Here is a 17,158-nt window from a genome sequence, read left to right as displayed (position 1 = left end):
GTTGCATCAGTCGTGTCCGACTCTGTGCGACCCCATAGACAGCCGCCTACCAGGCTCCTCTGTCCCTGGGATTCTCCAGGCAAGAACACTGAAGTGGGTTGCCATTTCCTTCTCCAGTGCATGAAAGTGAAAAGTGAAAGTGAAGTCGCTCAGTCATGTCTGACTCTTAGCGACCTCACGGACTACAGCCTACCAGGCTCCTCCATCCATGGGATTTTCCAGGCAAGAGTACTGGAGCGGGGTGCCATTGCCTTCTCCGAATGATATATTAGGTCATGTCAGTTTATCAGTGCTGTGATATTTTTAGGTTTATACGGTCCTGATTTTTAATTTTTTGCCTTTGATCACATAAAAGCCCAGTATTTTGCTCCCGTTCAAATAAATACATGAATAAAATAGTGAGTCAGTGGTATCAATCAGAGACAGCAGCTTTTTTTTAATCAGTATTATTATATTTTTTCAAAATAGATCTCTCACAGATTCATCCATCTCTCCTCACCTTTTTAATTTCCGAACTTGATTGTACCTGCTTTCATCACTTTGTAGTCTCTGTTTTTGTCAGTTCTTAGTTAATTGCTCAGACTTAAGACACGAGTAATTTTTTGCTGTTGTTGATTGTGTTAGTTTTTCAGACTTTCTGGACTCCAGTATACTTCATAAAAGAGAGGGCTAAATCCCATCATTACTGAAGTTTCTGTCTGCTCTAATTGTGTAAGATTCTGTGAATAAACAAGGGTTTACTAAACACCTACTGTGTATTTATCAATATATGGCCTCTAATAAGTTTTGAATATATAAAAGAAGTTTTTTGTTCTCAAAGGCCTTATACTGTGACATAACATTTATTGAAATCATTAGAAAAACCATTGCATGGTGTATCTTTAAATGCAGTTCTCCAAGTAGCTTTATCAATTCTATGATCAATTCTCCAAGTAGCTTTAGGAACAAGTAGGAGGAAAAGTAATACTCATTGAGTTTATTCAGGAAAGGAAACTTAGACTGAATTTGAAGAATGTATAGAATTTAAAAGAGCATATTGAAAGATATTCTATATTGAGAAGCAATTTGATGAGCAGGACCCCAAGGAAATATGCTTTATGATACAGAAGAGTCTGCCCCAACTACGGGAGAAGGCTTGATTAAGACTTGTAATTGTGGGGAAAAGTCAGATCATATGAGGCTGTGGAATGTGCACCTTCAAAGTAGAGTGTAGTTTGGAACTCACATAATAATAAAGAAGAATTTACTAGGCAGTGAGATGTGGATGAACATGGGAGGTGGCCCATATTCACACGAGGGCGTTGCCTCTGGAGGAACACACTGTTAGGAAGGAAAAAACAGCTCTGTGATGACACACGTTAGAAGTGTCACCGTGTATCTGCCTCCTCTGTCTTAATTTGCAGATATTCAAATTAAGAGTCAAATGTGATTTCTGCATTAAAGCAGTATAATTTTATTGTATCTTTAAGTTTTTAGAGATTCTTGAAATGCCATTTGATAAAATATGTAACTGGTTGCCTTGTGTGTGGCTAAAGCTGCACTATATGGGCTGCCATTTGTTCATCTGAGACTCAGATAGTCTGAAGCTCTGAGGAAGTAAAAAAAATAATTGTGGGGTTTTTTTGTGTTTTATTTTTTTGCTAGTTTTAAAGAAATATATCTGTGCTCCTTTGTTGAAATAAAGGACTGTTTAGTTTTTTTAATGGTTCTTAAAATAGCTTTAAATTCTGTTCTTAATTTACTGAACTGAGAACATGACTGTTGAGTTATCTTCATATATACTTTAAATGGTATAATATTCACTTTGGAAATTTTGCCTTTATCTTGTTTTGTAAAGTCTTTTTCTACTTTCTTCTCACTTCAAGGCCTCGTAAATGACAAAGACTCTAAAGATTCTATGACAGAAGGAGAAAATCTTGAAGAAGATGAAGAAGAAGAAGAAGGAGGAGCTGAAACAGAGGAACAATCTGGAAATGAAAGTGAAGTGAATGAGCCAGAGGAAGAGGTGATGACTTTTATTTATAGCAGTAAATGTAACTAGTAGTTTATGTCTATTATAAAACTGCTGGATTAATTGAGGGGTTTTTATGAGTAAGAAAATACTGATGATAGGATTTTTTTAAATTACTATTAAGAGCATTTTTAAAGAGCAGTTTTAGGTTCACAGCAAAATTAAAGGGAAGATAGCAAGATTTCCTGTATATCACCTTCTCCTATCTACTCACACAGTCTCCCCCAGTCAGCATCCCCCACCAAAGTGGTACATTTGTTAATAATTGATGAACCTACAGCAACACGTCATAATCACCCTAAGTCCGTCATTTACATTGTGGTTGACTTTTGGTGGTATACTTTCTGTGAGTTTAGGTAAAAGTATAATGACATGTTAACCATCAGTATGGTTAGGATTTTTATTTAATAAGCAATTTGAAGACAAAAAATTATTTGATCTGCTCTGTAACTTAATCTCATTTTTGAGTGTGGACTTTTTAACCTATGGGTTTTATGAAGAAGTTGCTGACTAGATACTAGTAACTTTGTTTTCCCCAGATCTGATAGTATAAGAAATCTGAAAATCATCATGTACCATTGTCTTTGTTGTTAAAAGTCTGTTAGGCCAGACCGTATGAAATGACTGTTCTACCATTTTGGACCTACCAAACTGTCATTTTTATATATGATTCAACATAATAGTTCTAATTCTTTCCACTTTTTTCTTTTAAACCTGCTTTAAGTTTTAAAAATTCCACCTGAAAGACTGAGTGTCTGGGTTCATCATTTGGAGTAGACTGGGCAGTGAGTTAGGGATGTAGAAGACACTGTAACTGACTGGTTAGCTGATCATTGTTCAGCTGGGTAATGAGTAAGTAAGGGTTTGTTATGCTGTTCTGTCTACATTAATATATATTTAAGTTAGAAGGTTAAGAAAATGGAAAGTCAGGTAAGAATTACAATAACATACTGATGAATAAAATGTATACCATGAAATTAGGACCTTTTCACTTTTTAAGCTTATAATATGACATCATGTGCATGGCTTTTTGTGCTTGGGTGCTAAAAGCATTTAGGAGAGAGTGATCATTTAGAAGTGTGATTTTAATTAAGTACTGAAAAAGTATAAATGTATAATCAATACTTATAATCAATACAGTATTTTATGGAAATGGAATTTATTAAATTTTAAAGTTTTGATTCATAGTAAATAGAATGCAAATGTTTAGAGGTTATGAGTTGTTTAATGTATAAAGGAGTATAGATTACTTAAGGCATTCATAAGATAGGTTCATAAACTGGGTTATTTCTGACTGTGCTGCGTCTTCATTGCTGCACATGAGCTTCTCTAGTTGTGGTGAGCGGGGGGTGTTCTCTGGTTCCAGTGCGACGGCTTCTCATCATGGCTTCTCTTGTTGTTGAGTGCTGGCTTTAGTGTGCACAGGCTTCGTTGTTGCGGTGCTTGGGCTTAGTTGCTCCATATCTTGTGGGATCTTCCCAGACCAGGGATCAAATTGGTGTCCCTTGCCTTACAAGGTGCATTCTTAACCACTAGACCACCAGGGGAGCCCTAAACTAGATTTTTTAAAAGCTTCATTTAGCATGAAAGAAAAACGACCATGCATGCATACATGCTAAGTTGCTTTAGTTGTGTCCGACTCTTTGCGACCTTATGGATTATAGCCTTCCAGGCTCCTCTGTCCATGGGATTCTTCAGGCAAGTATACTGGAGTGAGTTAAATGACCCATAATTTAAAGTAATTAAGGTTTTCTATAGTTAGAAGTAAAAATCCCTAAGTCTTTGTTTCTATTAGCCCTGAGGGTCTGTAGCTATTAGTGAACATTTTGTTTAATTTGACTACATAGCAGATAGCTTCGCTATTAAAAATGAATGATTGTATAAAAGGCAGCTTGTTTGTTTGGCTTTTTAAATTGGCTGGGCTTCCTGTGTGGCTCAGCTGGTAAAAGAATCCGCCTACAGTGTGGGAGACCTGGGTTTGTTCGATCCCTTGGTTGGGAAGATCCCCTGGAGAAGGGAAAGGCTATCCACTCCAGTATTCTAGCTTAGAGAATTCCATGGACTGTATACTCCATGGGGTTGCAAAGAGTCAGACTTGACTGAAGGACTTTCACTTTAAATTTGGCTAGCATTTATAGGCAGTGGAAGTACATCTTTATATTGGGTTATTTTGCTGCCACTTTCCCCCCAGTTTTATTGCGATATAGTTGATAATAACATTGCATTAGTTCAAGGTGTACATACAACAGTGATTTGGTATATATATATATATATAGAGAGAGGGAGAGAGAGAGAGAGATCGCGCACGAGAGAGAAAGGCAGAAATGATTACCATAATAAGTTTAGTTAACATTCATCACCTCACAGTTATAAATGTTTTTTTCTTGTAATGAGAACTATTAAGATCTACTCTCTTAGCAAACTTTAAACAGTACAGTATTGTCATCACTTTCTCTTTCCAACCTGACAGCTCCCCTAAAGTAGATATAAATAAGCTGATAAAAATTTAGAACTGGAATATGTTTCTATAATACATTTCTATGAAATAGATATTGCTATATTGCTTTTCTAAAAAATGAGATCATAGAAACATTCAATTATATAATTTAAATTGGCTTATTAAGTATTTTATAACAACAAAAGGAAATAAGTGTTTTGTATATTTAGACTAATGTTCCATTTCGTATTTTTAAATCTTATGGCTGTCTATGGATTTTGCACTAATTTGATAAAGAAACTAATAAATGAAACATCCTCAGTAAATGTGACATTAAAGAATAGCTCATTTTCCTATAGATTCCTCATTTGAATACTTGTGATATTTTCTCCAAATGCATTTCAGCTTTTAAAAAGTGAACTTTATAATTTTAAAAATTGTATCATTTTAAACTCTTTCTGGCTATAAAGTGGATATTATACATAATATATGTGAATTTGCTAAATGGGAAAAAAAATTCAACAGGATGACTCCTGAGTCTTGGCTGGGAGGAGATGTGAAAGGAGTATGGTTGGTTTATTTAAGAAATGGAATTGGAATTGTTACTCTCCCACCCAGGACCACCCTTTCCCATGACTATCCTCCAAACATAGGAGAATATTTTTAGAGAGAGAAGATGGGTTGATTATAAAGTAGTGAGGACAATGTGTAGAATATTCTATAAATATATGCCTCGACTGAGAAAAGAATAGGGCTAGAGTGAAACTCTACAGAAACGTTGTACTTCTCTTTTCCATCTTGTTCCACAACTCTTCCAAGCTCCGGATGGCCTTTTGAAGTTATTCTTAACACCTCAGTTCAGTTCAGTTCAGTCGCTCAGTCGTGTCCAACTCTTTGCGACCCCATGGACTGTAGCACACCAGGCTTCCTTGTCCATCACCATCTCCCAGCTGCTGCTGCTGCTGCTGCTGCTGCTAAGTCACTTCAGTCGTGTCTGACTCTGTGTGACCCCATAGACGGTAGCCTACCAGGCTCCCCCGTCCCTGGGATTCTCCAGGCAAGAACACTGGAATGGGTTGCCATTTCCTTCTCCAATGCATGAAAGTGAAAAGTGAAAGTGAAGTCGCTCAGTCATGTCTGACTCTTAGCAACCCCATGGACTGCAGCCCTCCAGGTTCCTCCATCCATGGGATTTTCTAAGCAAGAGTACTGGAATGGGGTGCCATTGCCTTCTCCACCATCTCCTAGAGTTTACTCAAACTCATGTCCATTGAGTCGGTGATGACATCCAACCATCTCATCCTCTGTTGTCCCCTTCTCCTCCCACCTTCAACCTTTTCTAGCATCAGGGTCTTTTCCAATGAGTCAGTTCTTTGTATCAGGTGGCCAAAGTAATATAAAAATTGGTGAAAGAAAAAATTCATGCATTTTAGCTTAGTTTTTGAATAGGAAGTATCTTTCCAGTGTAAAGAAATGATTTTTTATTCCCAAGAGCCAGTTGAAGTGCATTTCTATTGCAGATTTAATTTTGAAGTATAGAATTTTGTCAAAAAATTTAATGCATTTCTGTACTTTGCTCAAATATTTCCACTTCAGAAATTCTAAAAGTTTTCAAGTATCTGTAAAGTATTAATAGTTTAGATTTTTGAAATTAATTGCTAGGTATACTAAGTGTATTATAACACATTTAAATCATTTGTTTTCTCATAGGAATTATTTCTCATTCCCTTTATTTCTCTCAGCACAATGAGAAGCAGCTGGGTTTAGTGCAGTATTTTTTTTTCCCCTTAACTTTTATGGAACAAAGTGGGAGTGAATTGTGTTGAAAGGTTCCTCAGATGGAATGCCGCCACTGTGTGGCCTTTTTTTGGGGGGGGGTTTGGTTATGGTTTCTTTTTTGTGTCTCTTTGAAAATCCACTGGAGTTCTGCTCAGTCTTCCATTTGAAGAGGAATTTTGGCTGGTAGACGAGGATGTCAGGGTACTGACAGGAGATAGGGGAAATATAATACTTGAAAGCCACCAGCAAAGGGAGTCAGAATGTCTAGCTTTTTGGCTTAAAAAAGCACGTGTCCTTGAGCAAGTCATTTAACTTTTCCAAGCAGTAGTTTTTTCACATATAAAAATGAAGACAATAAAGCTTATCCGTCCTTCATCAGAACTGGGTGAGCAACAAAATGCTGTGAGAGTACACTCCACCCTGAGATGCTTTATGCAGTGAGATACTTTATAAAATATAGTGTCATTGCTTTCAGATGGTAATGATGTTAAATTTGAATTGTCAGTTTTCATTGCAGAGTTACATGGGTATTAAAGAACTACTGTGAGAAAAATCAGTCTCAAGTTTGTTAGGAAGGAGAAAAATATGAAAGGTGTAAGAAACTTGTTCCTTGTGGAATTCATGGATAAGTTTCTAAAAAGGATCTTTGTATTACTAGGTCAGTGGAAGATGTAAAATGGGTTTTTTAGCTACTGGTGTGTAGTAAGAGTTGGTAGCTGACTTTGCCCTACCATTCTAGGCAGACTGCATAAAAGGCTGAAACTGGAGAATAAGAAATAATTATACATAAATTTTAACATCTTTTTAAGTCATGTAAAGTTATTAGTAAAGTTTTTCAAAAGTTTTAATCTTCTACAAATATTAAACAATTTCAGGAGGGTTCTGATAATGATGATGATGAAGGAGAGGAGGAAGAGGAAGAGAATACAGATTATCTCACGGATTCAAATAAAGAGAATGAAACTGATGAAGAAAATACTGTATGTATCATTAAAACTTTGCTCTTTGAAATTGTTCATCATATTTCAGTTTTAGCCACCAAGGTTTTGATTTTTGTGATTACTGAAATATTTCTTTAGAAATTCATTTTTGATTTATTATCTAAACACTTTTCTTTATTTGCAGGTTCTTTGAATATTTAATAATGTTATTATTTTACCTAACTCATTCCTTGACTTATATTGAACAAGTTATCAATACACAAGGCTCTGCCATAGAAAACATTACAATTAGAATTCCCAGTTTGAATTGTTTCTGTTTTGTTTTAATAAGGAGGTAATGATTAAAGGAGGTGGACTGAAACATGTACCTTGTGTAGAAGATGAAGACTTCATTCAAGCTCTGGATAAAATGATGCTAGAAAACCTTCAGGTATTAAATGTTGCTCTATTCCAAAGTACTTTAATATAAAATATTGCAGCACACTTCATTGTGATGGGAGAGTCTCTGCTCTCTAAACATTTACCTCTGCAGCAGCTTTTCCTAACTTAGGCAGTTTGAGGCTGCCAATATTTCTGGCATCCTACATCCTGATTTGCTATGCTTCTTTGAAATAGAGTAGAAAAAATAAATGTTATCAGACTTGGAGCAGAGTAATTTCATTGTATCACCCTCTGCCTTTTCTCTTTCTAAGACCCTTTACTTGCAGTTTGTTTAGGAGTCAAACTACAGAAGATTAGAATTTGGGGAAATTTAATTTAGCAAATTCTTTAGTTTGATTTATAATTTGAATAACTTGTATATAAATATCTGGAAGAATATTGGTTATTTGATGTTTAAAGTACTCATGATATTAAGATACTGGATTTTATTAAAAGCTCCATCTTCCAGTGATTTAGGTAATTGTGTTTTATGTTTTCTGTAGTTAGGAGTAAAATCCCATGAACTATTTACTTAAGCCCTATTTGTAGCTATTGTTAAGCCCTTTGGTGATTTGAGGGCTTTTGTCATTGGAGTGGTAGGTGAAAGCTCCACGGAGTGGGCTCAGTGGAAAATGGAAAAGGGAGAAGTGAACATACTGGATACAGGTAGAGCTGACTTGAGAAGTTTTTACTAGAAAGAGGAGAAAAATGGGCATGTGGCTAGAGAACGTCAGTTGAAAGAGGAGTGTTATGGAGTACATGCTGATGGAATAATCCTTTAGAGAAGATGGATTTTACTTTCATTGTCACTACTAAGGCCAAAAGCTATGATAATGTATAAATTAGCAGTGCAGGTACATTAGTCTCAGGAACCAAAGGAACAGAATACTTTGGTAGAGTGTAAAGGAAGAGCCTTTTTCAGATGAGATAATCAGAGAAGACATCTCTGAGACCATGACTTGTAGACAAGACAGGTACAAAGGAACCATCTAGGTGAAAAATTAGGATTAATGCAGAAACTGTGTCAGAGGTCCAGATCAGGGCAGAAAAGTACTTGTCTGAAAAACTTTAAAAAGGGTGCCAGTAGTACTAGAACATAGTCTGTCTGTGGGAGGGTCACAGCATGAGACAGGTAATTGGGAGTGGCACAGTCCTTGAAGGAGCTGGTTCAGACTATGGGCTTCCCTGGTGGCTCAGAGGATGAAGCATCTGCCTGCAATGCCGGAGACCCAGGTTCAGTCCCTAGGTTGGGAAGATCCCCTGGAGAAGGAAATAGCAATCCACTCCAGTATTCATGCCTGGAGAACCCCATGGAGAGAGGAGCCTGGCGGGCTACAGTCCACGGGGTCACAAAGAGTCGGACATGACTGAGTGACTTCACACACACACTCAGACTGTGTGTTAGTCGCTCAGTCGTGTCCGACTCTTTGCAACCCCACAGACTGTATCCCACCAGGCTCCTCTGTTCACGGGAGTCTCCAGGCAAAAATACTGGAGTGGCTTGCCATTCCCTTCTCCAGAGGATCTTCCTAACCTAGGGATCAAACCCTGGTCTCCTGAGACAGGACTAAAAGCAGAGAGACTAACCAGGGGTGTGGTTAGAAGGCTGTGGTGGTAACCTAGCTGAAAAATAATGGTTATCTGTCTAGGAGAGTGGCAGGGCACATGGACAGAAGTCTGGATTTGAAAGCTATTTGGGAGGCAGAATGAACTGGATTTATTTGGTGCTTGCTTAGGTAGCAGTATGTGGGGCCCAAGGAGTCAAGGATGCCACCCAGTCCTGTGGCTTGGACCATTGGCTTGTCTCTAAGAAACAGGAGAGTGCGAGTAGGAGTTGCAGTTGGTAAGTTTGAGGAGCCTGTGAGGCGTCAGTGGAAATGTCTGGAGAGCAGAAGAGGAACATAAACTGAGCAGTTGTTAGAGTACTTTTAAAGCCATGGCAATAACTGGCTCATCCAGATGTAAAGTGTGGAGACAGAGGAGAAGCAGGTTCAGGGTTGAGCCCTGACAAACCCCAACATTTAGAAAAGGTGGAAAAGCTGATGAAGTCAAAGGAATGGGAGATTTCGGTGTGGTTCCATGGTCATCACTTACTGAGAGTTCTTAAGAAGCGAGCTGGAAGGGTGAGAGGTTGTGATCAGAGAGGAGGGAAGTTTGAATACACATTTTTGCAGTTGTGTTTATGTATAGGAGAAAACTTCATCCACTATTAGGCCCTGATTTTAAATCATTATCAGATACCCAAAATGAACAGTTGTACAGACTTTTTCCTTTTGCTAAAAATCATAGGAAGACACAGTATTGTAAAGACATCATTTCTCTATAAATCATGTCCTTAAATTTCATGCAGTCCTCATTCTGTCCCATCAGGGAAATTGGGGGATGAGGTGAGGGTTGGAGGAAGAGAAGAACAGGGACATGGATATAGAATGAACCTAATAAAATTATTCTTAAATTCTTCATAACTGAACAGTTAAGAAACTTGTAGAAGTGACATACAAGATAATAAAACATTTTAAACATACAACAGTAGTTTGGTACAGGAATGGATAGATTAATCAAACAGAGGAGGGTCCAAAATAGACCTTGCATTGCATTGCATTGCGTGTGTACTCGGTTATGTGTGACTCTTTGAGACCCCATGGCCTGTAGCCCACCAGGCTCCTCTGTCCACGGGATTTTCCAGGCAAGAATACTGGAGTGAGTTGCCAGAATCTAAAATAGACCTTAGAACATGGCAGTTTAATCTTGATGGAGTTAACATCTCAAATCATATGAAGGAAAATGATATCTTCAACAAATTGTCAATAAAAAATAAAGCTGGATTTCTGTTTTTAATTTCCACCCCATAATTACTTGCAAATCTCTCAAATAATTTTAATGATTGTAAAGACTGTTGAGCACTGCACTGACTTTACGTTTATTCTTCATACAGTGCCGTTAGCTGTTAGATACTATTCGTATTCCCATGTTTCAGTTAAAGAAACAGGCTTAGAAAAAACAAAAAAAAAATGCTTAAAGTGAAAGGGTAGTGAGTGGTGCAGTCTTTTATCAACCATTTGTTACACTACTTTCCAGCACGAAATGCCATAGAAATCTTTTTAGAAATAACTAACCAGGAGAAAAAAATCTACAGCTGACACAACACAAGAGTCAGTATTTGTACTAAGCTAAAGTGATTGTACAAACCAATGAGAAGAAATGAATGACTCATTTTGTTGTTGTTAGAATATAGTGCTAAAGCTCACTGATAATCAAATGACAAGCCAACTAAGAAGGGCCTTTTCATCAGGTCATAAAATATTAAGATTTAAAAAGTGATGGTACCTATTGTAGTTAAGTGGGTAAACATCTATACTTGGTAAATGTGAGTCCAGCCTTTTTTAGAGAGAAATTTAGTAAACCTGTCAGAATGACTTGCCATTTGATCTAAAAGTGTACCCTTAATAGTCTCTCAAGTGCATGAAAAGTGTGACACTGTAATAGAAATAAAAAGTCTAAGCTGTCAGTAGAGGGCCAATAAAATAATTAGCTCTGTACTAGATGCCCAAGGTAAAGAATCTAAAAGAAGAAGAAACATGTATGTTTAGTATAGAATAATATACATCATGGTTGCTCCTGTTCATATGTGTTGTATGTGTCACATATATATATGTTCATATATGTATATATGCAAGAAAAAAATCTGGAAGGACATGACCCATTGTTCATAATTGTTGCGTCTTAGAGTCAGGCAGAGGGAGATAGCTGTAGGAATTGGTATGGACACATTTGCTAATATATTTTTTTATTAGTTTATGAAGTGAATATGTTAATTTTATAGTCAGGAAAGAAAGATAATTTACATATCAAAATTCCTCTGACATGATTGTTTCAAATTTTAAGTTAAAAAATCTTTATAAATAATCTTATGAACCTGGGAGAACTTCAACCAAATTCTAACAGTTGGAGCTGAGAAATCAAAAACAGTAAAACCTTACACCTTTATTACCGTTTTGCTGATTTGCAAGTCTCTTGCAAATATGGTGCCTGTATCAAAAGAGTATTTAAATGGCAGTAAAGAAGTTTTAATACCTTCATGCCCTTTTAGCATTACTTGCTTAGATTTGAAGTATCATGTTCATCTCTTTCCTCATTCGTGCTCCATTCATTCAGACTTAGAAAATTATTTGCAGTTCCCTAAATGCACCTGCTGTTCACATCTTTGCTTTTGCACCTGTTCTTCCACTGTCTAAATTCTCTGTGTATCCCCCAAACTGCCCTTTTACCATCTGGTTGGAAGAAGGCCTGTGAAGTCTTTAACGTTCTCAAATGTCCCGTTTTCATTCAACCTTTTGTGAAATCTCAGCACCCACCCACTCTGAACCAGTCGTATGTAGTCAGTCTGTTGTACACGTTATACACAACTCAGATGAATCGTAATTAATTTCTCTTTCTTACTTAACAAGCTTATGAGTTCTTGAGGATAGAGATTATCTTTTTAATACTACTGTCTCCAAGCTTAACACGTAGTAAGTCATCCATCAGTGAAGATTTGTTTTAATAATTGTTGATAAATCCAGTGTAAATGTTAAAAAGAATTGATACTAACAAGTAGGAAGTTATCTGTTCACTCTTAAATACTGAGCTCTGACCGCATGTGCTCACAGCAGGAAACACCAGAGAAAGGGCACAGTGATGAACCCATCGGTCAGGTAGAGGTTCTCATAGATAAGGAGGCGGTTGTGGCCCATGATAATTACAAAGGAAGATGTGCGCTCTGAGGGTGAGTGAAAGGGCACAGTGTACTCAGACAGGACAGGAGAACCTGCAGCACTGTGTATTTGAGTTTGGGAGAGGCCTGACCCATCAGCAGGAGCCAAATTGTATCCTTCTAAGGCATGTGTGCAGGTGGTGGGCAACCCTGGTTTCAGAAAGATTTCTTGGCTCTAATGACTATTCCAAAATATATAGCACTGAAGGAATTACAAACAATTTATTGGGCTATTTATATTTTTTTCATTTCTGTCTTTAAGCAACGAAGTGGCGAATCTGTTAAAGTGCACCAACTTGATGTTGCCATTCCCTTGCACCTCAAAAGCCAGCTGAGGAAAGGACCCCCACTTGGTGGTGGGGAGGGAGAGACAGAGTCTGCAGACACAATGCCGTTTGTCATGTTAACCCGAAAAGGCAATAAGCAACAGGTGAGAATCTATCCGCAGTGTATTCCCGGTTCACTGGTAGTTACCAAGTGTAAGTGGTAACTTTGTTTTATAGGTTCTTGCTTACAGGGGGAAAAGAATGGTATTCAGTGGTAGAAATAATTTTATCTGTTATGTGCACAGAAGACACATTATACACAACTTCCATCAAATAGATGGGTGTTTTTTAATGGAAAGAACATTTAAAATTTAAGTCATATGCATTTGTTAGAAGATACACATACTGACTTTCAGTAGGAAGGTTTCATCAGTAAGCTTACAGTGAGAAAAGAAAGGAGGGTGATGGCAGATAATCTTGAAAAAAAATGCTCACTTACCAAATGGCTTTTGGGAAAAAAAAACATTGTTTTCTGACCCCTGATCCTTCTCCTCCATTCTCCTTAAACCACCTCCTTTTTCTTTCCCTTATCTCACAGATGGCCCTCACAATCATTCCCCTGTCTACTAAGCTATCACTTTGATTCATACATTCAGTCCTCAAATATTATTTGTCTGCTCTGCCAAATACCAGTCCAAGTGTGAGGCTATGGTGATGAACAGGATGTAGCCCCTGGCCATGTGAGCACACACCAGCTGAAGGAGAGAGACAAGCATATTACATTTGCTGATGGTGGAAAGTGCCCTGAAGGAAATGGAGCCCGGCTCCCAGATCTAACTCAAGGATACATCATTTATTACTAGTTCTGTTTAAAAAAAAATTCATACTTAATTATTTCTGAGTTCAAGCTGCCTCTTAGAGTTGCTGGAATCTTAGGATAATTGACAGCATTTTTTTCTGTTTTAGTGGTATGTAAAATAATGGTGCATCTTATAATTAACAGAAGCATCTATGAAATATGGTGGCTAGAACAGCTTGTCAGACCAGTCTGATACCTGGTTCCCACGTTCATTTAAATTGTCATTTAACAGCTACTTATTATTGACTTGTTACATACCAGGCACTGTTCATGTGCAGAAATATTGCAGTCAACCAAGTCCCTCCTCTCTTTGGAGCTTTCATTCTAGTATTAAGAGGCAGACAAGAAATAATGTCAGGTTGAGGACAATGCTCTGTTGGAAAATAAAGCAAGTTAAGAGGATAGGAGACTGAGATGGGGAGGAGGTGATGAGAGGGAGACTGCTGTTGTAGAGGATGACCAAGGAAGGCCCAGAATATCCTCTGTGATGCGAGGGACATTCTGTTCCCTCCCTTCCAGAACAGGCTGAAGGAGATGGTGCCTACCTTCATCTTCTATCTCTGCTTTGTCAGGTAATTTCTTGTTACTCAAAAGATCAAAGTTGTAGAGCATACCATCATTTTGCTGTGGTGCAAATAAGTCTTGAGATGTGAAAGCTGAGTACCAGTTAGAATCACACAATGGAGGGCTGGGAACAGGCTTTCCATCATGACTCACGTGTATATAGTTAACTTGACTTCGCTTCTGAGCACTGCTGGATCTTTGTCAGATATTCTTCATAATTCCGTAAAGTCAACAGGACTTTCCTCTGTCCTAGACTTTAGGGTTCTCAAGGTTTTACAAAAGCTCCCCACTTTCTCACCTTCAGGCCAGAGTTAAGCCCTGACATTTCCCTTCTCCCTCATCCTCTACCCAGTCCCTACAAAAATAAGGGTTTGTTTTTGATCAAGACCCTAGACTTGGTGCTGGAGTCTTTGTAAAACTACTCTTCTCAGCACTTGGAACTGCTGGTTCACCATGGCTCACAGGATTCTCGAAGTCCAGAGTTTCTACTTTTCTCTTCTAGGGATAACTTAGTTCTCTGAACAGACTTTCCCTGTGTTTTTTTTTTAATAATTGTCGAGGGCAGTACATGGCAACTTCAGTTCCATAGGCTGAACTGTCACAGGGAATTGATTCCTATTCCTATACAGTTCCTGAACTTTCTTTGCTACATTGACACATTTACTGAGCCTTGGTTTTTCTTATTTAAAAGGAGCTTTAGGAATATCTTTCTGTGAAGATCGACTTGTTCAGTCACCCAGTTGCATCTGACTCTTTGTTACCCCATGGACTGCAGCACACCAGGCCTCCATGTCCCTCACCATCTCCTGGAGTTTGCCCAAGTTCATACTCCTTACATCGGTGATGGCGTCCAGCTATCTCATCCTCTGATGCCCTCTTCTGCTCTCCATCTTTCCCAGCGTTAGGGACTTTTCCAGTGAGTTGTCTGTTCACATCAGATGACCAAAGTACTAGAGCTTCAGCTTCAGCATCAGTCCTTCCAGTGAATATTCAGGGTTGATCTCCTTTAAGATTGACTGATTTGATCTTGCTGTTCAAGGGACTTTCAGGAGTCTTCTCCAGCACCACAGTTCGAAGGTATCGATTCTTTGGCATTCTTCCTTCTTTACAGTCCAGCTCTCTCAGCCGTACGTGACCACTGAGACAATGATAGCCTTGACTACGAACCTTTGTCATCAGAGTAATGTCTCTGCTTATCAACAGACTGTCTAGGTTTGTCATCATTTTCCTGCCAAGAAGCAATTGTCTTCTGATTTCATGGCTGCATTCACTGTCCGCAGTGATTTTGGAGACCAAGAACAGGAAATCTGTCATTACTTCCACCTTTTCAACTTCCGTTTGCCATGCGGTAATGGGGCCAGATGCCATGATGTTAGTTTAATATTTACTCTTAAGCTGACTCTTTCACTCTCATCAAGAGGCTCTTTAGTTCCTCTTCGCTTTCTGCCATTAGAGTGGTATCATCCACATATCTGAGGTTGTTGATGTTTCTCCCACCTATCTTTTAATTCCAGTTGGTAATTCATCCAGCCCAGCATCTCTCATGATGTGTTCAGCGTATGGTTAAACAAACAGGGTGACAGCAGACAGCCCTGTCATAGTCCTTTCTCGATCTTGTATGGATCAGTTCCATACAGGGTTCTAGCTGTTGCTTCTTAACCGCATGCAGGTTTCTCAAGAGACAGGTAAAATGATCTGTTATTCCCGTCTCTCTAAGGGCTTTCCACAGTTTGTCATAATCCACATAGTCAAAGACTTTGGCGTTGTCGATGAAACAGATGTTTTTCTGAAATTCCCTTGCTTTCTCTATTTAATCCAGCGAATATTGGTGATTTGATCTCTTATTTCTTATCCTTTTTTAACCCCAGCTTGGACATCTGGAAGTTCTTCATTTGCATAATGCTGAAGCCTAGCATGTAAGATTTTAAGCATGACCTTACTAGCATGGGAGATGAGTGCAATTATCTGATGGTTAGCACATTGTTTGGTACTACCCTTCTTGGGGATTGGGATCAAGGATTAATCTTTTCCAGTCCTGTGGCTACTGCTGGGTCTTCCAGATTTGCTGATGTAATAAATGTAAAACCTTGATGGCATCATCCTTTAGGGATTTGAATAGTTCTGCTAGAATTTCATCGCATCCACTGGATTTATTAACAGTAGTGCTCCTTAAGGTCCACTTGACTTCCTACTCTAGAATGTCTGGCTCTGGGTGACTAACCACACCATCACAGTAATCCAGTTCATTAAGATCTTTTTTGTACAGCTCTTCCATGTATCCTTTCCATCTCTTGATCTCTTCAGCATCTACTAGGTCTCTACCATTTTTATCCTTTATTGTGCCCATCTTTGGGCAGAATGTTCCCTTGCTGTTTCCAGTTTTTCTGAAGAGATATATACATCTTTCCCCTTTGGTTGTATTCTTCTGTTATTAAACATTGTTCATTGAAGAAGGCCTTCTTACCTCGTCCAGCTATTTTTTGGAACTCTACTTTTAATTGGATGTACTTTTCCCTCTCTCCCTTGCTTTTCTTTTCTTTGTTTTTCCATTATTTGTAAAGGCTCCTGAGATAACCACTTTGCCGCCTTGCTTTTCTTTTTGTTCGGGGTGGTTTTGTTTGCCACTTCCTGTACAATTTTACAACCTCTGTCCACAGTTCTTCAGGCACACGGTTAATAAGATCTAGTCCCTTGAATCTATTAATTACCTCTACTATGAGTTCATACAGGATTTGACTTAAGTTATACTTGGCTGGCCTATTGTTTTTCCCAGTTTTCTTTAGTTTAAGCCTGAGTTTTGCTATGAGAAGCTGATGATCTGAGCCAGACTCAGCTCCAGGTCTTGTTTTTGCTGATTGTATAGAGCTTCTCCATCTTCAGCTACACAGAATGTAATCAGTTTGACTTTGCTATTGACCATTTGGTGATGTCCCTGTGTAAAGTCATCTCTTGTGTTGTTGAAGAAGGGTATTTACTATGACTAGTGCATTCTCTTGGCAGAATTCAGTTAAGCTTTGCCTTGCTTCGTTTTGTTCTCCAAAGCCAAACTTACCTATTACTCCAAGTATGTCTTGACTTCCTACTTTTGCATTCCAATCCCCAGTGATGAATAGAACACCTTTTTTAGG

The 17,158-nt window shown here is 38.3% G+C and overlaps 1 protein-coding gene across 1 annotated transcript in view; it reads left to right on the top strand.

The window, feature by feature from the left end:
- Positions 1-17,158, top strand: part of UPF2 (UPF2 regulator of nonsense mediated mRNA decay) — a 94,401-nt gene that overhangs the window by 67,877 nt on the left and 9,366 nt on the right. Inside the window, exons 16-19 of the mRNA XM_068986999.1 lie at positions 1,866-2,005; positions 7,103-7,207; positions 7,500-7,598; positions 12,604-12,771. Coding sequence (XP_068843100.1) covers positions 1,866-2,005; positions 7,103-7,207; positions 7,500-7,598; positions 12,604-12,771 — 512 coding nt within the window. The remainder of the gene's footprint in view (positions 1-1,865; positions 2,006-7,102; positions 7,208-7,499; positions 7,599-12,603; positions 12,772-17,158) is intronic.

The sequence above is a fragment of the Capricornis sumatraensis genome, chromosome 15 (assembly GCF_032405125.1).
Source record: "Capricornis sumatraensis isolate serow.1 chromosome 15, serow.2, whole genome shotgun sequence".
Taxonomy (NCBI): Eukaryota; Metazoa; Chordata; class Mammalia; order Artiodactyla; family Bovidae; genus Capricornis; species Capricornis sumatraensis.
Note: the sequence above shows the minus strand (reverse complement) of the source record. Positions and strands in the feature narration are given on the sequence as shown.